Source organism: Heteronotia binoei, chromosome 3, assembly GCF_032191835.1.
Source record: "Heteronotia binoei isolate CCM8104 ecotype False Entrance Well chromosome 3, APGP_CSIRO_Hbin_v1, whole genome shotgun sequence".
Taxonomy (NCBI): domain Eukaryota; kingdom Metazoa; phylum Chordata; class Lepidosauria; order Squamata; family Gekkonidae; genus Heteronotia; species Heteronotia binoei.
The window spans coordinates 148,343,594-148,370,312 of record NC_083225.1 but is presented as its reverse complement, the minus strand read 5'-3'; the positions used below and the strand labels follow the sequence as shown (position 1 = coordinate 148,370,312).

General features: G+C 43.7%; 1 protein-coding gene across 2 annotated transcripts in view; it reads left to right on the top strand.

Moving 5' to 3' along the window:
- ST3GAL6 (ST3 beta-galactoside alpha-2,3-sialyltransferase 6) overlaps window positions 1–26,719 on the top strand; it is a 138,633-nt gene that overhangs the window by 41,491 nt on the left and 70,423 nt on the right. For both annotated transcript variants that reach the window (XM_060234606.1, XM_060234605.1), the window contains exon 2: window positions 21,310–21,409. In XM_060234606.1, the coding sequence (XP_060090589.1) occupies window positions 21,321–21,409 (89 nt within the window). In that variant the 5' untranslated portion in view covers window positions 21,310–21,320. The remainder of the gene's footprint in view (window positions 1–21,309; window positions 21,410–26,719) is intronic.

Here is a 26,719-nt window from a genome sequence, read left to right as displayed (position 1 = left end):
GCAGACGGCTATGCAACCACCCCAAGTGGAAGGAAATGTCCTACCCCGTTATTTTCCCGGCCAACTGCACCCTCAAGAAAGCAACATACAGTTGTCTATATGCAAACACAGGCTCTCACAGATATACACCCACCTTCTCTAGTGTTTGGCCCTGAGACTTGTTTATAGTCATTGCAAATGCAAGTTTAACTGGGAACTGTTGTCTTCATAAAGCGAATGGTAGGTCAACATCGTTTGGAGCAATATCTATGTGAGGTATGAACAGGATCTCTCCAGTTGCAGAGCCAGTCAGCATTCTTGCAATGATCAAGTTAGGTTTCAGCTCCATGACAATAACTCTCATGCCATTGAATAGGCCTCTCTCTGTGTTGAGGTTCCTGAGAAGCATGATCAGTGCACGAACCTTTAGTTTCAAAGAATAAAGAGTTTGTGCATGTAAGAACTCATCTGTGTAGTAGTGGTCATGAGTGTCAGCGCCATCTGAGTCAATAGAATCAGAACCCAAGTAAGTTGTTGGTGTTCCCTGAAGAAGGCTGTTCACACATTCATTCAGCAGTTCCACATATGAGTTTGTAGGACACAGAATGGCCCTGTTAGCAAAGCTTGCTGCATCTGAGGGCTGTAAAATGTCTCCAGATATTTGTTGTGTAAGGTTGCCTTTGTGTAGATGAAAGACACAGACTAGGCCAACCTAAAAAATCAGCAGTTGCTGAACACAGCCTAACTCAAACAGGACATAGTATCTTATTCCAAGACACTGTAATGCTGGACAACACATCCAATTACCATGTCAGATTACACAGGGAAGCCATTGAAATGCACAAACTTAATTACAATTCCAGCAGGAAATCAGAGAGTTTAAAAATGAATAGGGCATGGTTTCCGGTTCTGAAAAACACAAAATGCTCTACAGCTTACAACAGCACTACAGATAAGATTAGAATTCCAACAGCCATTCCATATGCAAAGAACCTCCTCAGGTAAGTTCCATATACAAAACAACCTCCTCAGGAAAGCTCCATTAACACATCACAGCCTAGGAAATTCCTACAAGATAATGACTCAGTCCTACCCCACCTTCCTGAGTAGATACAAATTTCTACCATTTTCTTTATTTCCTCTCACTTTGACACAGAAAGAATTCTTATCTTTCTGTGTTATACCTCTGAGGATGCCAGTCACCGCTGCTGGCAAAACATCAGGTACTACTATGCCAGGACCACAGCCATACAGCCCATAAAATCTACAACTAGTGTACAATTTTGTTTGGTATTTGTATCATCTCAGGTGGCAGGCCATCACTTGTCTCATGATCCCCATTGCCAAGCTGCAGGAGCCACTCACTGAAAGAGGGGTCAACTGATCAAACATTAGTTGTGAGTCTGAGGATGTGGATGTTTGTTTATTTATTTTATTTTATCAAGTTTATATCCCGCCTTCCCCTGACGGGCTCAGGATGGCTAAAAACAGTTAAAAACAACATAAAATATTAAAAAACAGAATATGCAATAAAATAATTTCCATACATTTTACAGTCATTAAAAGTCCAAGATGCACATTGATGTTCTGGTTATTCTGATGTTCTGGTTTCGATTCTATTGGTTCAGTGAGATTGTCAGTGCTGTGGAATAATAGCCACCTCCCCTTAACCACTGAAAGCAAGTTTGAACAGTTTGGCCTTACAGGCCCTGCGGAACTGTGGCAGGTCCCACAGCCCCTGCTGTTTTCGGGGAGGGCATTCCACAGAGCAGGGGCTATTACTGAGAATGCTCTGGCTCTGGTTGTGGACAATCTAGCGTCTTAAGAAGATTTTAGGACACCGAACGTAGTGCTTTCTGGGGCACGTATGGGGAGAGGTGGTCCCAAAGATAGGCAGGTCCTAGGCATATAGGGCTTTAAAGGTTATGACCAGCACCTTGAAGCAAATCCGGAACACCACAGGCAACCAGTGTAATGTTTCCAGCACAGGATGAATGTGCTCCTGTATAGGTTAACAATCTGGGTGTTGCGTTTTGCACCAGTTGCGGCCTCTGAATTTGAGTCAAGGACAGCTCCATGTAGAGGGCATTACAGTAGTCTAGTCTTGAGGTGACCATCGCATGGATCACTGTTGCTAAGTCGTTGCACGCCAGGTACGGAACCAACTGTCTTATCCGCCTAAGGTGGTGAAATGCAGATTTGGCAGTGGCTGCTAACTGGGCCTCCATTGTCAGCGAAGGCTCCAAGCTCTTGACCTTTGGAGCTGGCACCAATGGCATCCCATCAAAGGCCGGCAGAAGGATCTCTCTATCCAGGCCTCTGCAACTTAGACATAGGACCTCTGTCTTCGCTGGATTCAATTTCAGTCAACTCTGCCTGAGCCATTTCACTATGGCTTACAGTGTCAGGTCCAGATCTTCTAGGGCACAGCTGGACTGGCCGTCCATCTATGTGTTCCACCGTGGGTTGAATTTGATGGTAGCCTCGACTGTGGATATTCTATCTCCATGCTTCACAACTGGAAGTGTCTGGCAGAAGTCACATCCAGGTATAAAGAGTGTGCCCCCAAAAGGCTTCTGATTTTGCATGATGTCTTTGAGGATATGGTCAACAGTGGTGAAAGCAGCTGCAGGTGCCATAGTGGCCTCATCCCAAATAATGGCTTTGGCAGAGTGAATGACTGCTGCATCAGCAGAAAGTAGTTTTAAGGTTAGAGGTGGAAGTTTCATTTAGAGGTGGTATTAATTTAAAGAGATTATAGTACATCTTGCATCTGCTGAAAAGATTGGCTGCAATGCCAGAAGCCACAGGTAAAACAGTGCCGTTTTGTTTGGCAATAGCTGGCTTGAGGGTCTTGTAAAGGTAAGTTTTCCCAGCACCCCCAGGGCCATCTAAGAAGTAGCATCTGCTAGGGATAGTGTCATTCATTGCTTCTTTGAGAAAAGTATCATAAGCAGTCTTTTGTTGTACATTCAAAGAGGCAATATTTTGTAGTGGGGTAGGACATGTTGTCCCTGTGGCGCAGAGTGGTTTTGTCATATGCTGCTTTCTTGTGTTTGGTGTTAGCATGTTCCTTAGCACTGAGTTCTCTCTTCTGGCCTGGTAGGTTTTTGTGTTGGCAAACTATTGCAGCAATGTCCTCAGAAGATCAGAAAGGCAGTGAAGAGCAGCAATGTGGGAAATATTTGTAGTGGTAATGAGTGAAGCACTGTTAGCTCTTAAGTGAAAGTTGAAGCAATGGTCTGAAAGGATCAGAAGGGCAGTGCAGAACAGCAATGGGGAAAATATTTGTAGTAGTGATGAGTGGAGCACTGTTAGCTGTGCAGTGTTAGCTGTGCTGGGTGTTGTCAGGGAAACATTCAATAATAGGGAGTGAAAATGGACAGACGTGAAATGGCAGGTAGGAGAGGAAGAAGCACTAGGGGAGGGGAGGGTTGGGTTGGGTGGTAGAGAGAAAGATACCAAAGGAGTTGAAAGGGCTTTTCATCATATGCAAGGAAGCTAAGCAAAGGGACCACTTAGGAGTGATGCTTGCTTTGGCAACATAGTGTGAACAGTTGAACAGTTTGAAAGGGTAGTTGTGGGAACCAATAGAAGTGACCCAAAGAGACCTCTAGGAGTGACCTGTGCTGTGACATGATGGAATGATCTGCAAGTCCCTGATGTATGGCACTCTTAGCTAAAAAAACGTCATATGTAGTCTCCCTCCCAGGGGCCTCATTGCAATAAGCAGCTTCAGAGAATTGCTCAAAGTGCAAAGCAATGATTGTTGACATGTGGACTCGCTGGTTAAGGAGTGCAGCAAGAGTGTTCTGTAGATGTTGGTATCATGTCTCAAAAGGTTGGTAGCAGGGAAGGCTGGAATGTGGTGAACTTGGAGTAGATGTTGGTAGTATGCAGTAGCGCACCACGTGTTGTTTGATGGCAGCAGATGGAGCATGTAAAAATAAAGAAGAAAATAGTGCTTTCCCGAAGGAGTTACAGAGTGCCTTACAGTTTTGTTTTGCTTCCTATCTACACATCAGATATTGTGTGAGGTAGGTGGAGGCAGGTGTGTCCTATTGCATGAGTATAGAAGGCTGAGGGCATGTGAAATGGAATCACAATTGGGGCAATGATAGGAAGGTTTCTGCAATGGAAAGGAATGGCGGGAGTGAACTTCATGAATACTAGAGGAGAAGGCGAGAAGAAAGTTGAGTGCTTCCTTACCTCAGGAGCCTGGCAGGATGTGAGCAGGACTGCGGTATATGGAGAAGATGTTTGTTTAAAAATGGTCAGGAGAGGTGGCCGTAGGTGGGAGTGGATTAAGTCTGCAGATATGAAGAAAAGTAAGATAGGATAGGCTCTGCCAGGGCTTTTTTTTTTGTAACAGGAACTCCTTTGCATAGTAGGCCACACATCCCTGATGAGCCAATCCTCTTGGAGCTTACAGTAAGCTCTGTACTAAGAGAACTGTAAGCGCTTGGAGGATTGGCTACATCAGGGGGGCAACGCCTAAGGAGTTCCTGATACAGGGTAGAATGGTGAATCAGTAACCTGCCCCATATTGTTGTCATTTGCACCCCCCCATAGGGTTGACATTCAACCCGCCCCATCTTGCCATCTTCCAATGCATGTCTTGGGATCCCTTGTCCCACAATCTGTCTTTTCTTGAACCCGCTCCCGCACTTGGAATTAACCCACATACACACACACTGTTAACATGTTTGCACTCTCATCTCAGCCCTGGCATTTCCCTTCCAACCTTGTCTCCCTACCCACAAAGGCTTGTCATGAATGCCCCTCCCCACAGCTTTCTTCCTCCGCAACCCTTGATGTCTACCTACCCCTCCAATTGTAGGCATTAGCAGCCTAAGGCTGCCAGCCTTCCAGTCAGTGTGGGGGATCTGATTATTTGATTATGTGAGGCTCCTTCCCACTCCAAGCCAGCTGTCTTTGGTAGTCCCGTGGGCTCAGGTGCTCCTACCCACCCAGCCATGAGTGTGTGGCTTGTGCGGCAAGTACACCCAGCACCCTGTCTCTCAGAGCCTCGATTGGGGCTTGGATGGACGGCAGCGCCTGGCACTCACTCTTTCAGAGAGAGCGGGAGCCATTGGCTCCTGCCATCCGAGTCTCGATCGGGGTTTGGAAGGGTGGCAGCGCCTGGTGCCCACTCTCTCTGAGAAAGTGGGAGCTGCTGTCTCCTGCATTCCAAGCCTTGTTTGGGGCTTGGAAGGGTGGCAGCACCCTTCCAAGCTTCGATTGGTGCTTGGAAGGGCAGCAGCATTGGGGATTAGTTGAAAAGATAGGCTGCAGGATGTTGAAGAGCATTTGATGTGAAGTGGAAGGGTCCAGATTTTTACCACAGAGAAGTGCCGGTTCCCATGGGCTTGGGTAAGCTTAGGGCAGAGGGCCATTGCTGGCAACCGCGTCAAAGATAGGCTACAGGAGCTGAAGGCATCAAACTCAAGCTTCAGAGAGGCTTTGTGCCTTTTTTGCTGTGAAGTTGAAAGGGCCAGATTTTTGCCACAGTTGGACATAGAAGATGCCAGAGAAGCAGCAGAGATGTGTCTCTGTCTGAGGCACATTTGTTTTGGCATTTGGGGGAGCGTCTTGCAGTCTACAACGGGCGGGTGACACTGAGTAGAGCCAATAGGAAAGCCAAACTAGTGACAGAGGCTTCATTATCCAATAGTTGATGCAGTGCAGTCCCACCCAGTCCCAATCAATGTGGGAGCTGGGATTTGCCAACATTAAACCAGTTTTATGTCTATAGATAACCAATTTCAGACATATAAACACCAATAAGTCAAACACAATCAATCCCAAATCAAAAAACCATGGATAACCAATATTGGGTATCTATATGTACAGGGCTTGTTTTGAGCAGGAACACACAAGAATGCAGTTCCAGCTGGCTTGGTGTTGGGGTGTGTGGCCTAATATGCAAATGAGCTCATGCTGGGCTTTAAAACAAAAAGCCCTGTATATGTACATCATCCAGATGGACACAGTTGTAAATACAAGAAAACAAAGGCCACCGTGAGTCAATGTAGTTAGATTCTGTGAACAACATTCAATGTCTGTTAAGAGATTTGATTCATCAGGGTGCCCAAGCATTAGAACATCTGCTATAAATCAAGAATGATCTTGATGCAACTTGCCAAACAATTCAATCCTGCTTATCTTAGATCAGGGGTGGCCATCAGGGATTGCTGGGCCAAACTGAGACATGTGGCAGCCTCCCTGGGGCCTGGCTGGCCAGCGAGGATTGTGGGGCCCAGCTGCGCTGTGCAGCAGCCTTCACAGGGCCCAGATGTACTGTGTGGCAGCCTCCCTGGGGCCTGGCTGGCCAGCGAGGATTGTGGGGCCCAGCTGTGCTGTGCAGCAGCCTTCACAGGGCCCAGATGTACTGTGTGGCAGCCTCCCTGGGGCCTGGCTGACCGGCCAGAATTGCTGCAGGGCCTGGAAAAGTTACTGTCACCGTTCAGTGTGCACTTGTTTATCCCAGATAGTGTGGCCTAATATGCTAATGAGTGTGTGACCTAATATTAGGGGATGTGGTCTAATATGCTACTGGGTTTCTGCTGGGCTTTTTCTACAAAAAAGCTTTGGACCTAGACATTTGCCTAGGGTGGCGGGCCAGGTGTGGTGTGTGCCAAATTAGGCTCTCCCCACATGACTTCAAATAAAAGAAACAATTATTTGCATTAATTTTGCTGGCCTGAATCATTCTCCCTCAGCAGAGCACTGTTTTTTTAGTTGATAATTTTTTATGGCCCACGAATGATGTTATAAATATCCATATGGCCCTTGGCAGAAAAAAAAAGGTTCCCCACCCCTGTCTTAGATGCTTTGGTATATATGGATAAGGTGAGCAGCAATAGAAATGTTACACCTTTTGTAATTGTATTGTCTTATATGTTATGTATTGGTGTACTTGGTTAAACTAAGTTTTTATGCCTTATCAGCTCCAGTATAGAAATTATTGAAGAGAGACTACTTAAATCGTAACTCTGAGGAGGGAAGGAATGAAACATTCGGATGACCTGGCATCTGCATTAGTTCTAAGTTCAACTTTGGGAGAATGCCAGGCCCCACTTGGAGGTTGGTAACCTTAGGCTAGTGTGAACATCTTCACAACTCCTTGCATTTCCCCTCAAGACCATTTTCAGTTCAATCCCGAAAGCTGTACACTAGCTTCGGTAGGATTTTGATTTATTGAAAACATTTATGGTTTATCGTTCTATATGAAACTAGTCCCTCAAGCTGAGTTAATTTAAATCTCTATAAAATCACATAATGCACAGTAAAATACTATACCCCCTAAATAAATCATCCAGTTACAGAAAGCCAGCTAAACTAATACATTAAAAGCTGTTTACAGGTCTCACAAGCTACTGCTTCAAGTAACAGTTGCAGACCATAATCAGTAACAAATTCTCCAACTGTATTAAACCAAAGGCCCTTTAAAAAAAAAAGGGCTATCTTCAGATGGTGATGAAGTACTGGCAAGGAAAAGGTGAGATGAACTTCATGACAAAAAAGCATTTCATAATTGTGAGACGGCTGCCAAGAAGACTCAACCTCTCATGCTTTGGATAATGGAGGTATATGGATGAAGATCTTTGAAAATTACCTTCATACCTGGGGATATTTGAATGAGAAAAGAAAATTCTTGAGATGCTGTTTCTTCAGACCATTTGAGCTTTAGCTGTACTATCTTAAGGTCTACTGAGACTCCTGGATAACTCCCAGGAAAGTGTTCTTAACATTGCTCTGTCAAGATAGTACCTAGAGCTTTCAATTAGGACTGGAAACAAATGAAAATAGGTGAAATGAGCCCCTTGGAGCCTTCTTCCGTCAAATCTCTGCCTGCTGTTCTCTGAACTAGTTGTAGTTTATTAATACTCTTCAGGAAGCCACTTGTAGAGCTTTTAAGTCTAGATAAGACTAATGCATGAATAGTTGTTGCCAGATCCCTGTGACCTACATAGGGGTGCAGCTTCAAAAGTTAAAAATACAGCCAACAACTGGCTGCCTAGGAGCAGTAGCAGATTGAGGAACACCCCAAAGTTGCAACTGGCCTTTGAAAAAGATAGCAACTACGTCCAATGAAAATACAGTTTCTGTGGTATTCATGCTTCCAATCAAGAGTGCCTATGTAGTTTGCAAATTAAGTTTCAGCTCGTTTGCCACAGTCTAGTCCATCACAGTTCCCAAATGCTGGTTCAGATTTTCACTTTCTCTGCAGCATTCGATGGAAAAGAGCTGAGTGTCATATGCACAGTGATGACAACATAATCCAAATCTCTGGAGGACCTTAGCCAGTGATTTCAAACATAGTGTGGAGGATGAGATGGAACCTTGTAGTAATTCATAACTCATAGGGTAAGGCACTGGTTTTGAAACACTGCCTTTCCTGCTCTCCAGGATGGAATGGGGCATCTGCAAAAGTGTGCCACCCAAACCGAACCCAGCTAAGCGATTTAATGGCATAACATTGTCAATGATATTACGTGCAGAAGTTAGGTATTGCCAAACTTGGGTTCCTTCAAACTGAGCACAACCCCACCTCCCCCCTGAACTTTAGGTGGTAAAAAGACTATTGGCTACTTGCTTTGTTAGTTGACTTTTAGGTACCTTTTAGATTTTCTATTCCAAACATTGTATGTTGGTGCAAAAACATCTCCTGGCTTCAAAGTGATGCATCAGTTCTTTGTATTTTGACTTTTAAAATGCCACATTTGCCTTCTTCACTTTGAACATAAGAACATAAGAGAAGCCATGTTGGATCAGGCCAATGGCCCATCCAGTCCAATACTCTGTGTCACACAATGGCCAAAAAAATTACATATATATATACACACACACACACATATATATACACACTGGGGCTAATAGCCACTGATGGACCTCTGCTCCACATTTTTATCTAACCCCCTCTTGAAGCTGTCTATGCTTGTAGCCGCCACTACCTCCTGTGGCAATGAATTCCACATGTTAATCACCCTTTGGGTGAAGAAGTACTTCCTTTTTTCTGTTTTTACCTGAGTGCTCAGCAATTTCATCGAAGTTCTTGTATTGTGAGAAAGGGAGAAAAGAACTTCTTTCTCAACTTTCTCCATCCCATGCATAATCTTGTAAACCTCTATCATGTCACCCCGCAGTCAACGTTTCTCCAATTTGCAATTTCTCCACTTTGCAATTATGGCTGTTGTAGTTCTTTATTAGAGTTTGCTTAACAGCTTTATATACTATCAGAAGTAAATGGGAATATACACCTGATAAGTGTTCCCATGGTTCTCTGTTTACAAATGCCAGCTGCAAAAACTTATTTAAGAATAGGCAAGACACAACTGACACCAAGAATGTCAGATATGGGCTTATCACATGTCTGTGTTTTTAGTTACAGAAAGAACCAAAAATATGCATATGGTTCCCTGAGTGCAAATTAGCTTCTCTTTAGCTGCCCATTTTAGACAGCTGGGATATTTTAGACATATTTCTCAATCATTCCTGGAGGGGGGGAGAGAACAGCAGTCTGTACTTACCTTGAACTTTCATTTAGCATATTTGTAAAGAGGGAAGAGTTATACTAGGAAAAGTTGAAGGCAGTGAAAGAGGAAGACCTAACATGAAATGCATTGATTCAATAAAGGCAACCCGGGCCCTCAGTCTGCAAAACCTGAGCCAGGCTGTTAACAATAGGGTACTGTGGAGGTCATTAATTCACAGAATCATCATAAGAAGGAAGCAACTTGACACCGGTGAAATATTGTGACAGCTGAAATTATTTTCTTTAGCAAATTTATCTGCTGGCTCTTTTAATTTATTAGCATAGCTAATAAATTAAAAATGGTACAGTTAAATTGTAAAAGCAACAGCATAAGCATTCTAAATAATATAAAGCCATAAAAACAAATCATAGTAGTTTGAGGAACAGGAAAAATAGTGGGAGATGCTGTGGAGTTAAAGATTCATGGTTGAGTTTTAATCCATGTAATACCATGTTTTGTTAGTTCATATTGGGCATGGAATAAATGTTGACCCCCCCCCCTTCAGAACCAGCTTTGGCCATCAGTGGTAGGCTTGCCAATCCCCAGGGCCCAGCGGGGGTTCTTCCGCTTTCCCAGGCTTCTTCCCGCCCCCAGTCAGCTGGCCGGTGGGGGGAAGCCCCGCCCCCAGAGGACCATGTGCTTTTCCACCTCCGGAGGCTTCAGTCTCCAATTGAAAGGCTTCCTCTTGGGATGGTGTGTCTGTGTTACTTTGAAGAAGTTGGCAGCAACTTGTGAGTAGAGAGGCCAATCCCTCGCTTCAGAGGTGCCAGAACTGGGCAGGGGAGGGAAACTCTGTTGAGCACTTCATTATTCCCTATGTGGAGATCGATTCTCATAGGGTATAATGGGGAATTGACCTGGAGGTTTTGGGGGCTCTGGGGGAGCTATTTTTGAGGTAGAGACACAAAATTTTCAGTATAGTATTTAGTGCCTCTCCCCAAAGTACCCCCCCAAGTTTCAAAATGATTGGACCAGGGGGTCCAATTCTATGAGCCCCAAAAGAAGGTACCCCTATCCTTCATTATTTCCTATGGAAGGAAGACATTTAAAAAGGTGTGCTGTCCCTTTAAATGTGATGGCCAGAACTCCCTTGGAGTTCAATTATGCTTGTCACACCCTTGTTCCTGGCTCCACGCCCAAAGTCCCCAGATATTTCTTGAATTGGACTTGGCAACCCTAGCCAGTGGTGCCATGTGGACTATTCTTGCCAGCATCCTTTCACCCACAGACTTGTACCCATTTTCTGCAAGGCCACATAGAAAAGGAGTGAAGGGCCTGCAACCTAATTTCAGGAATATTGTTAGTAAATTCTGTCATCACAGATGACATTTTGTCTATTTTTTTTGTCTCCAGATTAGAAAGGAAGGAAGATGTCTGTCTCAGTTGGCCAGTTTTGACAAAATAATTGTAAATTGATGACCCATCACTTATTCAAGCCATGCACAGAGTGAGATAAGAAATCTCTGCAAAATCATTCTGGGGTCAGGGAATGGGTTGTGACTGCAGGGAGGAGAATTTAAGAACATAAGAACATAAGAGAAGCCATGTTAGATCAGGCCAATGGCCCATCCAGTCCAACACTGTGTCACACAGTGGCAAATTATATACACACACACACACACCCCGTGGCTAATTGCCACTGATGGACCTCTGCTCCATATTTTTATCTAAACCCCTTTTGAAGGTGGCTATGCTTGCGGCATTTAAACCCAGAACTAACAAAGCCAGTATGATACCAGATTTATAGCACTTCACACCTATGACAGCAATCTGCTTTTTATCACCCTTCACTGTTGTTTCAGGCCAGTTAACAACACTAACAAACACAGACCCCAATTTTTGATTCTTTTAATCTGCTAAAAACATTTCTATGACTCTACATGCCAACTCACTGCCCACTTTCTCTATATTTAGGACTGCTTGCCATTCCAGTTTTGTCTGATGAAGTCTGCTTAGAGCATACAAAAGCTTACATCCTGAATAAAACTTAGTTGGTTTTAAAGGTGCAACTTGTCTATTGCTTTGCTCTATTGCTTCAGACCAACATGGCTGCTCACTTAGATCTATCCCCCACCTCACATCAGCCTAAATATTTCCCTCCCAGCAGGTTGAAAAGTGCAATTTCTCTCTCTGCTCTTTTCTTCCTTCTGCATTCCATAGTGCCATACTTCTCATAAACATTTTTTCAACATAGGGATTCCAGCCTTCAGAGGTAGGACTGGGGAATCCCTCAGAATTACAGCTCATCTCCCCTGGAGAAAATGGATACTTCTATGGCACTGTACCCCACGGAGGTCCCTGTCTTCCACATGTTCCACCCCTACATTTCCAGGAGTTTCTCAAGATGGAACTGGTACCCCTACCCCATCCCCTCACTGGTGGTCATCAGAGGCCAGTCAAACTTATTTCAGCAAACTTGCAGAGAAAGCAAGTGTCAAGATACCCCCGTTTGGAATTTTTTTGCTTTTGTTATTTGCACAATCCACTGTCCTGCTTAAACCAAGAGGAAAGGCAGGATATAAATGTTTTAATAAATAAATAAAATATTTTGCCATTATAGTTAAAATAATAATAATAATAAGTTTATTTTTATATCCCGCCCTCCCCTGCCACAGGCAGGCTCAGAGCGGCTCACAGAGTATGGTGAATACGATGTTTACAGTAAAATACAATCATATAAAATAGTTAAAATATAATTGACTTTCATATATAAATTAAGTTAAAAGTTAAATAAACAATTGTTAACAATTAAGGTGCTATCGTTCAGAATACATACAACATGGCTAGATGTCATTTTAGCTGGGTTCTGTCTCAAAAGCGAGCTGAAAGAGGGCAGTTTACAGGCCCTGCGAAACTGATTCAGGTCTCGCAGGGCTCGCACCTCTTCTGATAGTTGATTCCACCATCGGGGAGCCATTACTGAGAAGGCTTGCTCCCTCGTTGTTTTCAATCTAGCCTCTCTTGGCCCAGAGATTTTTAAAAGATTTTGGGAACTAGATCTCAGTGCTCTCTGAGGAACATAAGGGGAGAGGCGGTCCCTAAGGTAGGCAGGTCCTCGGCCATATAGGGCTTTAAAGGTAATAACCAGCACCTTATAACGAACTCGATATACAATTGGCAGTCAGTGCAGCTCCCGCAGCCTAGGCCACACATGTTCCCACTGAGGTAGTCCCACCAGCAGCCTGGCCGCCGCGTTCTGCACTAACTGCAGTTTTCGGGTTCGGTATAAGGGCAGCCCCATGTAGAGGGCATTACAGTAGTCCAGCCTCGAGGTGACCGTTGCATGGATCACAGCTGCCAGGTCGCTGCGTTCCAGGAAGGGGGCCAACTGCCTTGCCCTCCTAAGGTGGAAAAAGGCGGATTTAGCAGTGGCAGCTATCTGGGCTTCCATTGACAAGGAAGACTCCAATAGTACTCCCAAACTTTTGACCCTGCGCACTGGTGTCAGCGGCGCACCGTCAAAAGTTGGTAGGGGGATCTCCCCTCCTGGCCCGCCGCGACCCACGCAAAGGACCTCAGTCTTCGCTTGATTCAGCTTCAGTCCACTCAGCCTGAGCCAGCCCGCCACGGCTTGCAATGCCCGGTCCAGATTCATAGGGACATCGTCAGTCCGGCCGTCCATCAATAGATAGCGTACTGGTGACAACCCAGCCCATACTCCCGGGCAATCTGGGCAAGGGGGCGCATATAGATGTTAAACAACATCGGAGAGAGAACTGCCCCCTGAGGCACCCCACAATTAAGTAGGTGTCTCTGGGACAGCTCCCCTCCAATTGCCACCCTTTGTCCCCGACCTTCAAAGAAGGAGGAGAGCCATTGTAAGGCAAGCCCCCTAATTTCTGCGTCAGCGAGGCGGCGGGTCAGCAGCCGATGATCGACTTTATCGAACGCGGCCGATAGGTCTAGCAGCAGCAACACCGCTGAACCGCCTCGATCCAGATGTCGCCGGAGGTCATCCATGAGGGCGACCAAGACTGTCTCCGTCCCGTGGCCCGGGCGGAAGCTGGACTGGCACGGATCTATGATAAACAAGTAGCACTGATAGTTGTTACTTAATAGTGCAGTCCTAAGCAGAATTTACTTTATGTCAGTAGAATTGTAAGGGTAAAACTCTGTTTACACTGTTGCACTGTTATACCCTTCTAACCCCGCTGAGTTCAACAGAATATAACGCTCCTTAGGTTTGTATTTTTAGGACATTTAGTTTGACTCATCATTTAATCTCCTTATCTGAAGAATTGAGCAGTGACTCATGAAAGCTCATACCCTGCCACAAATTCTGTTAGTCTTTAAGGCGCTATGGGACTCTGGCTCTTTTCTACTGCTACAAACAGACTAACCTGACTACCCATCTTGTTTTTAATCCCCATGACAGGAAAAACATCACTTGCTCCGTCTCTGCTTGTGGAAGCCCACTTCCTTTGCTTTTCCTTTTGTTGGTGACTACCATTCTTCTTACCTCTGGAGACAGTTGCAATACACAACAGCGTAGGACCTAGGGAAATGAGATGGTTGCAGTGCTTGGGTGTAAGAGGATTGCCAGATGTGAAATGTTATGGTACTCTGGGCAGTTATGGTCCTCTCAATTTCAAAAAAGTTTATGGTAGAGCTGTACAAGATTATGAAGAGCCATGACACTATAACAACAAGGTATGTAAAGCAATACAATGACCAGGTGTTAAGAACTTTTTTGTTATTCAGAAAGGCTTGAAGTCCTGAAGCTTTCCAGACATATTTCACGCAGTCATGAACAGAATCCTTTCAGTTGGGTCTGACCACAGATTCAGCTGTTAAAAAATTGTCTAAATTGTCACTCCTCCCCCTTTCCCATGTCTCAGTCGTGCATAGAAATGTGCATGTAAGAACTTAACAGTTCTGTTTGTTGTTCTGAACCATGAGATCAAAGGGAGATTGGATGGGTAGTAGCTGTCATTGGAACAAGGTAGAGAAGAAGTTATTATCAACTCTGGAAAGCAAGGAAGTATCAAACAGGACTAAGATTATGGGAGTTCTCTATAAAATAGGCTGAAAGAAAAGATAATGCAGTTGCCCCTCAGGTCAGTCTGCTGCACAAGATTTTGGAAATTGCTATAAGCCAAAAATGATCCTTGTGCAAGGCTGTCACCCTCCAAGTAGCACCTGGAGATCTCCTACTATTACAGTTGATTTCTAGCTAACTGAGATCAGTTTCCCTGGAAAAAATTACCGCTTTGGAGGGTGGATGCTATGGCATTATTCCCTGCTGAGATCCCTCCCCTCCCCAAGCTCCATCCTCCCCAGGGTCTATTCCCACAAATCATCGGGTGTTTCCTAACACAGATCTGGGAACCCTATCCTTGTTGTACCTTAAATATTATTAGAATCCTTATATCATAGTCCTGGCTGAATTAGAGCCTGCTTTAGTTAACAAATGATTTATATCTTCAGTAGGTAGTCTGTTTTCTCTCCCCCACCTCTGTTTATTTATATAATAAGTAAGGATATATTGTGTGCAGCTGATGAAATTGGTTCCTCATAAGAAACTTATGCCACAATTAGATTCTAGTCTAGTAGCACCTTAGAGATCAACAAGGTTTTTTGGAGTTATGAAGTTCTGAGAGTCAAAGCTCCCTTCACCAGATGGATATAGACTATTTCAAATGAGTGTGTGCAGTGCTTATTGACTGGTAGATCCAGGTGGGTAGTTGTGTTGGTCTGAAACAGGGGTGGCCAAACTGTGGCTTGGGAGCTACATGCGGCTCTTTCACACATATTGTGTGGCTCTTGAAGGCCCCCCCATCAGCCAAGCTTGGAGAAGGTATTTCTGTCTTTAAATCACTTCTCATGGTATAACAAGTTTTATTAAATTTATCAAAGAAAATTACGGAATTGGGGAAAGGATCAGGGATAGGATATAGAAAATAAAAGAATAGATTACAGTTATTACTACATCAAGAAGAACAAAAAAAGTATAATTCATTATACCTGCAAGCACTCAAAATTAATACATAGATATTACCTTTAAAGTCTACAAATATTTTATGATCTTTTGATATTACTGTAAAATCCTCCTGTTTGATATTACTGTAAAATCCTCCTGTTTAGTGGCAGATTCCAGATTCTTATCTATCATATCTGTGATCATGCAAAACCAAATCTATGTATCTTTAATCTACGTAAAACAACAGAAGGAAGAAAAAAAGAAGAGAAAGAAAGGTTCAAATTCTGGTCTTCAGTACTTGCTTATTAACCAAGAGGTTTCAATATGTAGCAACAGCAGCTGCATCTCTATCTAATTTACAAAGGAATCTCAAGGCTAAGCAAAAATAAAACAAGCTTCTCATTAACCATGAAAGGCTTCTGCGTTAGATGGGTACAGTTATGATACTCATGTCTTATTGACAAATGTTGATAACTTTAGGCATCCACTTGAACAATTAGCTCTACTTTAATAAACAAAAAGGATGGGTTTTCAAAAAGAAAAGAGAAAATGTAAACAAGGGAAGAGAAGAAAAAAAACCAAACCCATGGAATGCTGTTTTTACAGCAGCCCTCATCTCAGAAGGCACTAGCCATTCCCAATTGCTCCCACAACTTCACACTAAACAGAAAAGAGAACCTTGATCTATAGGGAAGATTCATCTCACTCCCATCAAATTGTACTCATTTATTTCTCTAAAAAGCAAAGAAAAAAGCTCTTAGAGGATTAATTCATTGGCATACATCTCCATGCATGGGAATGAACAAAGGGCACCTCCTTACCAACCATTCAAGAAAAAGCAAAAATATTAAAGGTATGTACACACTTTCCTTATATATATGTATGTGTGTATGTAATTCTAGCTACAATAGTCCAAATTCTAATTAAACAGATTAACTTTTTAGCCTTACATTAGCGTATATTTAAATTTTCAAAAGCTTTACAAGTTGTTAGAGTCATTAAAACCCCTCTTTTTTAGCAACAGATTGTTAAACTTCATTATGATTTTGAGCTTTGCAGAAAATCACACCAAACCAGAACAAGCTGCTCATTCAATTTGAAAAATAAAAAACCATATAATCCTGCTTTAGGTATGAAGAATCCCTAAAAAAAAAAGGGTTTTTTTTTCAAAATTAAGTCCCATAATATTGTGCCTGTTAGATAATTGTTTTATAATCTCTTCTTATAGTTTGAATAAAAATGAAGATCCCCTAGTTCGAAAATCAGAATATCCATTCCAAGATGTTTCAGATCCATAATTTTATGCTCATGTCAAGCCACTGTATGGTAAGAGTTTATATTCTCTTCTTCCTGAAAGCCTTCCAAGTCATAATCCTTGTTGTTGGACTTGCTCTGAGGCTGTAGATTTTAATTGAGTCGGCTGATTTTTCCCTTTCATTGCTGAGCATTTTTACAAAAAGCTTTGGAGTCGAATTGATGTTATTCCCCCCTTTCTTTGTCTCAGTGAACTGTAGGTTTCGTTTCTCCTGCATAAGTGCATAAACTGCATTAATTTTAAAATCAGGCAAGGCAATCTCAGGCAATTGTCGTTTCACTTTTGCCTGCTTCTCAGGCAGATTTTGTGCTCCTTGATACCTCTGTTCTTGTATATTTTCCATTTCTTTACAATTCTCCAGGAATTTTCCCATCTGTTCCTTTACCAATTCTGCTAAAATAACAAATCCCTGCCTTATGGAGAGTATAGTAGCCATAAAATCTTTTGAATTATTCATCTCTTCCCTGCTGTTATAATCAGTATGATAGTAGAAATCAGAGAATAAGTTGAGTGCCAGGTTGAAAATCCAGAAATCCAGCTTTTCTCATATAAAGTCACATTCCACCTTTGATCAAGCTTTGTATAGTATGTTGGTAGTCCAATTGTCACTTATTTAATTTTAAACCAGATCTATCCACAACTATATACTCAGTCCAATTCCTTTTACTTGAAATAAAGACAATTGTTATAAGCTTGTTCTTTTAATTTTAGAAGCCTCTCTTGTGTGTGGGGGGTGGTCTTTTAGCCTCCTGCCCCTCTTTTGAACAGTCAAATTTGGTTTTATAATAGGACTTTAGTTGATAGGTTACATTCCAGAGTGAACTTACTTGTAAGGTATAGTTCATTAGTTGAAATAGAAAGATGATTAGAAGAAAGTATTTTGTTACCAGTAGACACAGCTAGTGCCATACAAAAAGGCAATTGTTGCAGTGAGGCTTCAGGATAGACAAAGAACCACGCTTCGCCTGCCAACGAAATCCCTGGGAATGTCGTTTCCCATGCTGTCAGGGCTCCCCCTCCAGGGGCCCCCTCCGGTATCTGGGCTTCCCAGACCCCCTCAATCTGCTCAATTTGGGGAGTTCACAAGAGCTGCAATTCCCCTTGCCTTGCTGAGCTGAAGCCGGAACAGGACTCCTTTAAATCACTTCTCCAAGCCAATCAGCAACTTGTAGAATGCATTTAAAGTTAAAGCTACTTTCTTTCTTCCTCTTTTCTCCCACCTCCTTCCTTCCTTCCTTCCTTCTTCTCTCAAACATCTGACATTCATGTCTTGCGGCTCTTAAACATCTGACATTTATTCTATGTGGCTCTTATTAAGCAAGTTTGGCCACCCTTGGTCCGAAGCAATAGAATAAAGTTAGAAGAAGTGTGCTTGCACGCAAAAGCTCATACCTTGAATAAAACTTTGTTGGTCTTAAAGGTGCTACTTATTAACTGAGTAAAGAAATACTTTGTGATTTTATCCTTTCAAAAAGTAGTATCAAAAGAGTTCCGATGAAAAATGGCATAGACAAGTGCCTGTTCCAATCTAATGAGTAGACCCTTAGGAAATATTTTTGCTAAAAATAGTATGGGCAAAGAGAACAGCCTACATGCTCAAATTGCATTTGTTGGATCAAGACATAGCTATTAAACAGCACAGTGAAATGCATGTCTACTCCAAAGTTAGTCCCACTGTGTTCAATTGGCCTTACTGCCAAGTAAGTATGCACAAACTGTACCTACTTATGAAAGTATTTACTTTATTTATACCTTGCCATTTTCCCCAGCAGGAACCCAAAGCACCCTTCATTTTATCCTTGTAACAAACCAGTGAGATAGGTTTTATAGCCATAGTTTCTTTTAAATTCTAGCATGAAACTATACTGAAATTTTTAAAATGAAATGAATATCATCTTTTTTAAAAGCTGAAAGAAATTAGTTGAAAGTACCGTGTACATCCATATGATTTACTCCTGTGCCTCAACATGTGACTCATCATGTCAGTGGAACACTTATTCAGTGTAAGAGTTTTGCCTTCTAATTAACTGGGATTCTCTTGGAAAAAAAGGTGTTTTAAAAAGAAATAGTGCTTCCCAGTTGGCCTCTGAACCGGATTGTGTTGTTTCTGTTTTTCTCCTCAGGCGTAATCATAGTAATTCTCAAAAAGTATGTAAGTTTCTCCTCCACTAAATCATTAGCCAGAATTCCTGCCATTTCAAATACCGCAATAGGTTTAGAACCACCTATAGAGCTCACTTGCATGACAGTGTTATTTGTTTGCTGAATTGGTGCATAGGCATTTTTTATAGAATGAGAAGAAAGCTCCCCTTGGGTTGTCTACCTGAACCTCTTTTAAGCCCTCTCAGAACTGTTGTCTTTAAGGGTCTGTATTTTAAATGCTGAGGAAGTGGAAGCTTTGGAAAGGGATGGAATAAAAATAAAAGAAATTGTATTGTCATGTGTGGAGCTACAGTTTAAATTCGCTTTCAGCATGTCATGAAAAGCCTAGAAGGGTCAGTAAACCTTAGATTTGGAAAGACCGCTACTCTAGGCCACTTCATCAGATACATGATGGTGTTATTATATGGGCAGACAACTTATATTGTAGCTAACGAAATGAGCTCAAGCAAATATCACAAGATGCTGCCACAGGGTTCTTGTTTGGTGAAAAGTGGCCAGCAGCAGGGTGGGAACAGGAAAAAACTGACCTGCTGTAAAATGAATTTAGATTAGAATATAATTAATATCCTCTTAAGACTTTGCCAAGAGTGAATAGTTTTCTAGTTTGAATAGTCTTGGCTGTGTCCAAGTCAATGACCTTTCAAATTCAGAGACCCTTCTCTTGTGGTTAAAGAAACCATCTCGTTTTGCAGGGCTTCCTGTTTGTTTCTTCAGTTACTGACACAAGAAAGATCTGAACACTCAACAGTGCTATAAAATGCTAGTTGTTACTATTATTCAGTGCCTGAATATCTTTCTAAAATGGTTTGAACTTTTAAACAATTTTGATTGGATTTAAGAATGTATGTTGATTGAACAAGTGTGAGAAATGTGCAGAAGGGTACCTAACTAAGTTTAGTTATATGCAATTCATATTTGGGAAAGGCTGAAACATGCATACTTCCAGGGCTTTTTTTGAGCAGGAACACATAGGAATGCAGTTCTGGCTGGCTTGGCATCAGGGGGTGTGGCCTAATATGCAAATGAGTTCCTGCTGGGCTTTTTTTGCAAAAAAGCCCTGCATACTGCCAAGTCATAATAACTGATTGCCATTTTAACCTCTGAGGAAAGAAATGTTGTTTTTTGCCTTGTCTTTGTTTTCTGGCATTTAATTTGATTTCGGCTATCCATTTAGTCAAGTTCACTTCTGCAACAAATCTGAATTCCATACTTGTTAGGAGGTTCCAAATCTCTTTTATTCAGCTCAAGTAGGTTCACATTATACATGTGATCTACAATCAAGTGCATAGTGTGGGAAAATAGACAACACTCTAAGGGGGGATGTGTTGAGTTGTGTTTAACAGGCTACCTGGACCAGGGTGGGGGCAGTGAAAAATGTGCCAGATACTAAATTGAGAAACAGGTTCTCCAAAGTTATAGGCCCTTCTATATGGGATATTTTATTCCAGTATTTGATTTATATAGTCAAGCATGGTTGCCAACCTCCAGGTGGTGCCTGAAGAACTCTCAGAATTACAACTGACCGGGCTACAGAGATCAGTTCCCTTTGAACAAATGGCTGCTTTGTAGGCTGGTCCCAATGGCATTGTACCCAGCTGAGGTCTCTCTCCTCCCCAAAACCTGCTTTCCGCAAGCTTCATCCCCTAATCTCCAGGAATCTCGTAACCCTGAATTGGCAATCTAAAATCAAACTGTCATGAAGGATTTGTCCAGGTCAATAGCAAGAAAAACAGGCTGCCTGGAGATGCAACATTGGCAATGATATGTGAACAGGAATCCTCTCCTTTCTTCCCTGCCATGTGCAACTTGAGAAATGAAGGCCTCCACATTTTTATGTCACATCACAGCTACAAGCTGGTTTCTTTCTTGCTTGGAAATAAGTGTTCTGAACCAACTTGATAGGAACCATGGTTTATAGGCAAGAAGGTCATAGACTGTAATTTGGATGTTGTGACAAGCCATGATTTATGATTATATTTGAATGCTGTCTTGATAAAACTTTCTTTAGTTACAATGGCTTGTTTATGGAAGCACTTTAAGTCCTTCTCTTTTTAAAAAAAATCCTTTTGACTACTCACTTTTTACTTCTCGTTTACTTAGGGAAAAAATTACATTGAAAATTTATATACAATTTCTTTAAAGACCTCAAAGTTACTCAAATACAATATGAAAAGTGAAACCATTAAAATAACAAAAAGAGTGATTCATATTATATGAATGGTAATCACTATTAACTGCAAAAATAAGGCAAATAAAATTGAGTTAACTAGTTTGTATACTGAAAATCCAGAAATGGCCTGGCAATTTGAAAAATGCTGTGGATCTCTTCCACTGTGCATGTATCCAAATCAAGCATAACTAAATCAATGTTTTATTTTGAACTTGAATTTCAGGCCTGTCAGCCATGAGACGACTCTTACTAGTAATTATCCTGGCTGCTGGTGTAATGTATGTTATTCTGCACGGCAATCTATGGAGGACAAACGGCAACTGGTAATTTCAGCACTTACTTTTAAAACTACCTATTGTCACTGCAGAGTTTTGCTAGAAATATGTTTGTGTGAAATATGTCTGTAATTGTGTGTTGTATTTCAGAGTTAGGAAGCACATGCTGTCAAACAAAACCTTATGTTTTCTTTTGCATTCATTTTTAAAAGGAGAGTTTTCCTTTTGGAATGTAGTCAGTGGGGCCCCTTTTTCACATAGGAGAGAAGTGTGAAGAGAGAAAGAAGCACTTTAATTCCTTTTTTCTGCCATAGGTCACGCCCAAGATGTTTTGATGCACACACACCCCCCTACAAAGGATGGCCTTTTCAGCAAGAAACAGTTAGAGAGGAATTTCCCCATGCTGATCTCCCCACTTTGAGCAAGCAGTTCTGTCAACTTCCATTTGCAAAAAGCATTTTAAAATTATTGTGAAACAGAAATCATGTAGTTTGAGTAAGCATATGGTGAAAGGAAAACAAAGAACAGCTGGCACTGTTGTAGCTGAGTCCCACTGCCTCAGTGCAGTCATGATTTTACAGCATAGGTAAGGGTTCTCCTCTGGATAGATGGCAAGGTTTAATCTACAAGCTTTGGCCAGACCACATTTTTGAAAGAAATCTGTTCTACATTCCGTTTATGGGTTCTTCTGGTTTTGTAATACCATAATCATTTTAATTGTATGGTTTTCATGGTGTGAAGTCATTGGTTGAATGATAATTAATTAGATCTAAGAGTGTGAATCAAACTAATAGATTAATAACTGTGTCTCATGCTAATATGGGGCCCATTTTTGGATACGATAAAAGATAATTTTTTCAAGGTCTGCTCTGTTCTCCGGTGGTCCCTGGTAGTGGGACGGTCCAAAACAGTTGGGAGTAGGCTCCTCCTCTGGAAACAGGGTCGTTGATCGTTTGATCCGGCCTGGGGGAGGGGCCGCTCCGTTGGAAACTCTCCAGTCCAAACGGCCCTTTTACGAGACAGGACGTGTTCGTCGTGCGTTGGCGCACAGTGATCCACAGAACAAGGTCTCCTTGTGAGAAAGTCTCTGCCACCTGGTTCTTCAGCCACAACAGTGGCGGGCAGAGCATTTTACCGCCAGCGTTGGGTTTTACTCAGCAAAGGCGGCACAACCGGGGACTGCCGCGGAGAGCGAGGTCGCCCCTCCTAAGCCTGCAGAGGCGGGGGTGGGGAGAGCAGCTAGTTCACCTTTGTGGTCCCACACAGCACCAGCGGGCGTAGTGCAGACGACCGAGGCCCAGCGCGGCTGAGAGCAGAAAACTCTTGGTGCTTCACTCAGACAGCGTGTCTACTCGAGAGGAGGTGGTAAGCTGCCTGAGGGAGAGTGGGAAGCTCTTTGTGATGCGCGGACTGTTTTTACTTGGGACGGGCTCCGCTGGGATGAGGGAAGCCCACCCGGTAGCTTACAGCAGTTTCCCAGGACCCTTCCTGAAAGGGGTGGGGAAAGGCTTATGCCATAGCAGGCCTCTCCAACTCAGGTGCGGTTAGCGTGGCCTGGGGGGGGGGGTTACTACGCAGAAGGGGTCGCCATTTCAGGCAGTCTGCCTGGTAACAGAGGCTTCTCCCTCTCCCCTTTCACTTTCGTTTCAGCCTTCTGCTGTAGCTGAGATGGCTGACGGACAGGGACAGACTAGTGAGACAGGTTCAACCAGTGATTTCTCCATCCCAAAGTACTCAGGATCCGCTTCCGAAAAAGATCGAGAGGATTCTGAACCGGATTTAACTGGAGAGGATGCCAAGCTTAATTTACTCACTTGGTTAAAAAGAGAATTGAGCAAGGAGTTTGCCCCTGCCCGAGGCTCTACTGTGCCTTCTCACCCCCAGAAAAGGAAGAGACAAACAGTTCTAGATATTGCCACAGCTCCTACAGACCCAAAGAAAGCAAAATTGGGTATGAGCTTGGACTCTCCCTGTGAGAGTTCTCAGGAGGAAGAGGAGGCTGACTCTTCAGTAGACTCCTCTGCAAAGGAGGAAGGGGAACTCTCTGAGGAGGAGGATGCTACTCCTTTAGTGCAATCTAGGGTTTTTCCAGTAGAATATTATTCTAAACTCCTCCCTAAGGTCCTCAGGGAACTGGACTTTACTGCCACACCCAGAGAGAAGGCAGAATTGGACCCTGACCTGCCTGCAGGCTCAGGGAAGATGATGCCCAAAGTGGGGGTTTCTCAGACCGGGATGCCCTTGCCTGCCCCCTTTTTTAGTCTTATTAAGGCAGAGTGGGAACACCCGGCTAAGCCAAAATCTAACCCACATCTGTTTTCCAAACTGTATGGGTTGAGTCCATAGGCTACTAAACGGCTCAAATTGCCTGTAGTGGACGATCCTGTAAATAGTTTATTATCCACATCTGTGCTTCCCATGGATGCAGATGGGTTACCCAAGGATGCCTGTGATAGACGGATGGAACAGGCATTACGAAAGAACTTTGAAGTCTTGACTTGGTTCATCCTGGCGTCTTCAGTGGGGTCACTGTTTGCACACACAGTATATATCTGGGCATCCAATTTGGCCTCAGCAGATAGTGATGCGCCAAAGGAATTCAAGGATGAGCTTAAGAAAATAGCCTTGGGCACAGCATATATTGCAGATGCGACCCTAGACACAATGCAGTTGTCCGCAAGGTTAGTGGCTTGCAGTGTGGCAGCGCGCAGGAACGTTTGGCTCCAGACTTGGGATGCGGATGCAGCTGCACAGGCTAGACTGGCAGCTGTACCATTCAAAGGTGTTAGTCCCTTTGGGGACGAACTGGAACGCTTCCTGATTGAGGGGAAGGACAAGAAGAAAGTCTTGCCTTCTAAGAGGAAGGATTTTAAGTCTAAAAAACCCTTCCAGCCCTTTCGGGACTCCAAAAAATTCTCCCGGCCTTCGGCTTTTAAGCCTTTCCGAGGGAAGTGGCAGTCTCGCAGTCAGGATGCTAAATCCTTTTCTAGCTGAAGCGACAAGGGAAGCAAAAGTGACTCCAAAAAGGGAGGGTCACAATGACTATGCCATAAGTCCAGAGCTGCTTCCTATCAGGGGGCGGCTACAGTTTTTTGCAGACCAATGGAGGGTGTCGGTTGCAGACCAATGGGTGATCGACATGGTATCCAAGGGCTATGCATTAGAACTGGAAACTTTCCCACATCAGAGGTTTCATTCAGTCCCAAGAAAACGAGACCCGACCACACACCAGGGGATGTTGTGCGCCATCCAACATCTACTGGACATCAGGGCTATAGAACCCGTACCTGTGACTCAGAGGGGTCAAGGGGTGTATTCCATTTTATTCCTGGTGCCAAAGAAGAATGGCGATGTCCGAGCCATTCTAGACTTAAAATGGGTGAATCGATTTGTGAAAACCAAAAAGTTTTGGATGGAGACGTTGCGTTTCATTCTATTGGCAGTTCAGGAACGAGAATACCTGACGTCCATCGATCTGTCCGAGGCATATTTGCATGTTCCCATTTGACGAAGTCACAGACGGTTCCTCAGGTTTGCGTACGACAGGAAGCACTTCCAGTACCAGGCTTTGCCATTTGAGCTCAAGTCTTCCCTGCGAGTGTTTACAAAGATCCTGGTGGCGTTGGTTGCTCATTTAAGGATGGGGGGGCATGGCTCTTCATCCGTATCTGGACGATCGCTTGGTCAGGGCCCCTTCCTTCCAGCAGAGCCTGGAGGACACCAATCGGACTATTCTGATACTGCAGGACCATGGTTTCGTGGTCAACAGGACAAAGAGCAGCCTTACTCCAACGCAAGAGATAGTGCATCTGGGTGTCCTGATCAATACTCAGAGGCACAAAGTGTTTTTGTCAGAAGTACGACAGGTGAACCTCAGATCCTTGTTGGAAGAGGTATTGTCCCTGAATCGGGTGCCTGTGATGACTCTAGCAAAGCTTTTAGGGGTTCTGGTGTCATGCCAGGATGTACTGTCTTGGGCGCGTTTCCATCTACGGCCCTTACATTGCTTCCTGATCCCTTATCAGCATGTGATAGCTCGCAAGCTGCACAAGCTAGTGTTTCTTCCACCGGAGCTGCGGACGCAACTTCAGTGGTGGCTGGAACCATCCCGTTTTCAGCAAGGAGTGTCAATGAAGGAGCCACAGAGGATAGTGGTAACTACAGACTCCAGCCTCTCTGGCTGGGGACTGCATTCTCAAGGGATGATGATTCAAGGTCAGTGGTCCCCGATGGAGTCCCAACAGAGCATCAACCTGCTGGAGCTGAGGGCAATTCATCTGGGGTTGTTATGTTTTCAGACGACGCTGCAGGGGAGTCACGTGTTAGTGAAGACAGACAACATGACAGCCAAAGCTTATGTCAACCGGCAAGGCGGGACCAGAATCGGGAAACTGTGCAGCGAGGCCAACAGCTTACTGGATTGGGCAGAGAAGTATCTGTTATCCATAAAGGCAATTCATGTAGCGGGGAAGGACAACGGGCTGGCAGACTGGCTCAACAGACAGCGGCTGGATCAGACGGAATGGTCGCTGGACAAGGCGGTGTTCCAGTCTCTTCAGCGCAGATATGGCAGAGTGACTATGGATTTGTTTGCAACTGCGGACAATTGTCAAGTGCGACCATTTTTGGCCAAACAGAAGGACGATCAGGTGGAGGGCATAGATGCTCTCAACTGCGACTGGCTGGACGGTCTTCTGTACGCCTTCCCACCACTGCAGCTGATTCCCCAGTTGGTTCACAAGATTCTTCAGCAAACAGCCGAGCTGGTCCTGGTTGCTCCCTTCTGGCCAAGACGGGGGTGGTTTCAAGACCTCATGCGACTGTCGACGGAGAAGCTTTGGTGTCTCCCAGCATCCGAGACATTGCTGAGACAAGGGACAGTTTGCCATCCTCAGCCGGGCATGTTACAGTTAACTGTGTGGAGGTTGAGCGGTCGCAGTTAGTTAAGTTGGGGTTTGACAAATCTGTGATTGACACTATGTTGGCATCCAGAAAATGTTCTACCACTCGGGTGTATAATGACACTTGGCATGTCTTTTCCAGCTGGTGTGTGGAAAGGGGTTGGGATCCCTTAAAGTTACCAGTTCGGAAGCTGCTGCTGTTCTTACAAGAGGGCCTGGATAAGGGATTGGCTACTAACACCCTTCCTAGGCAGGTGGCAGCTATTTCTGCTGTTCATGGAGTTAAAAAAGGGGGTTCCTTGACGTTGCACCCGCATGTTAAGCGGTTTTTGAGGGGGGTGTCCCTGTTGAATCCCCCTACTGCACATAGGTTTCCTACATGCAAGTTAAATGTGGTGCTGAAGGCGTTATGTCATGCACCTTTTGAGCCCATGGCTACTTGTAGCCTGAAGGATCT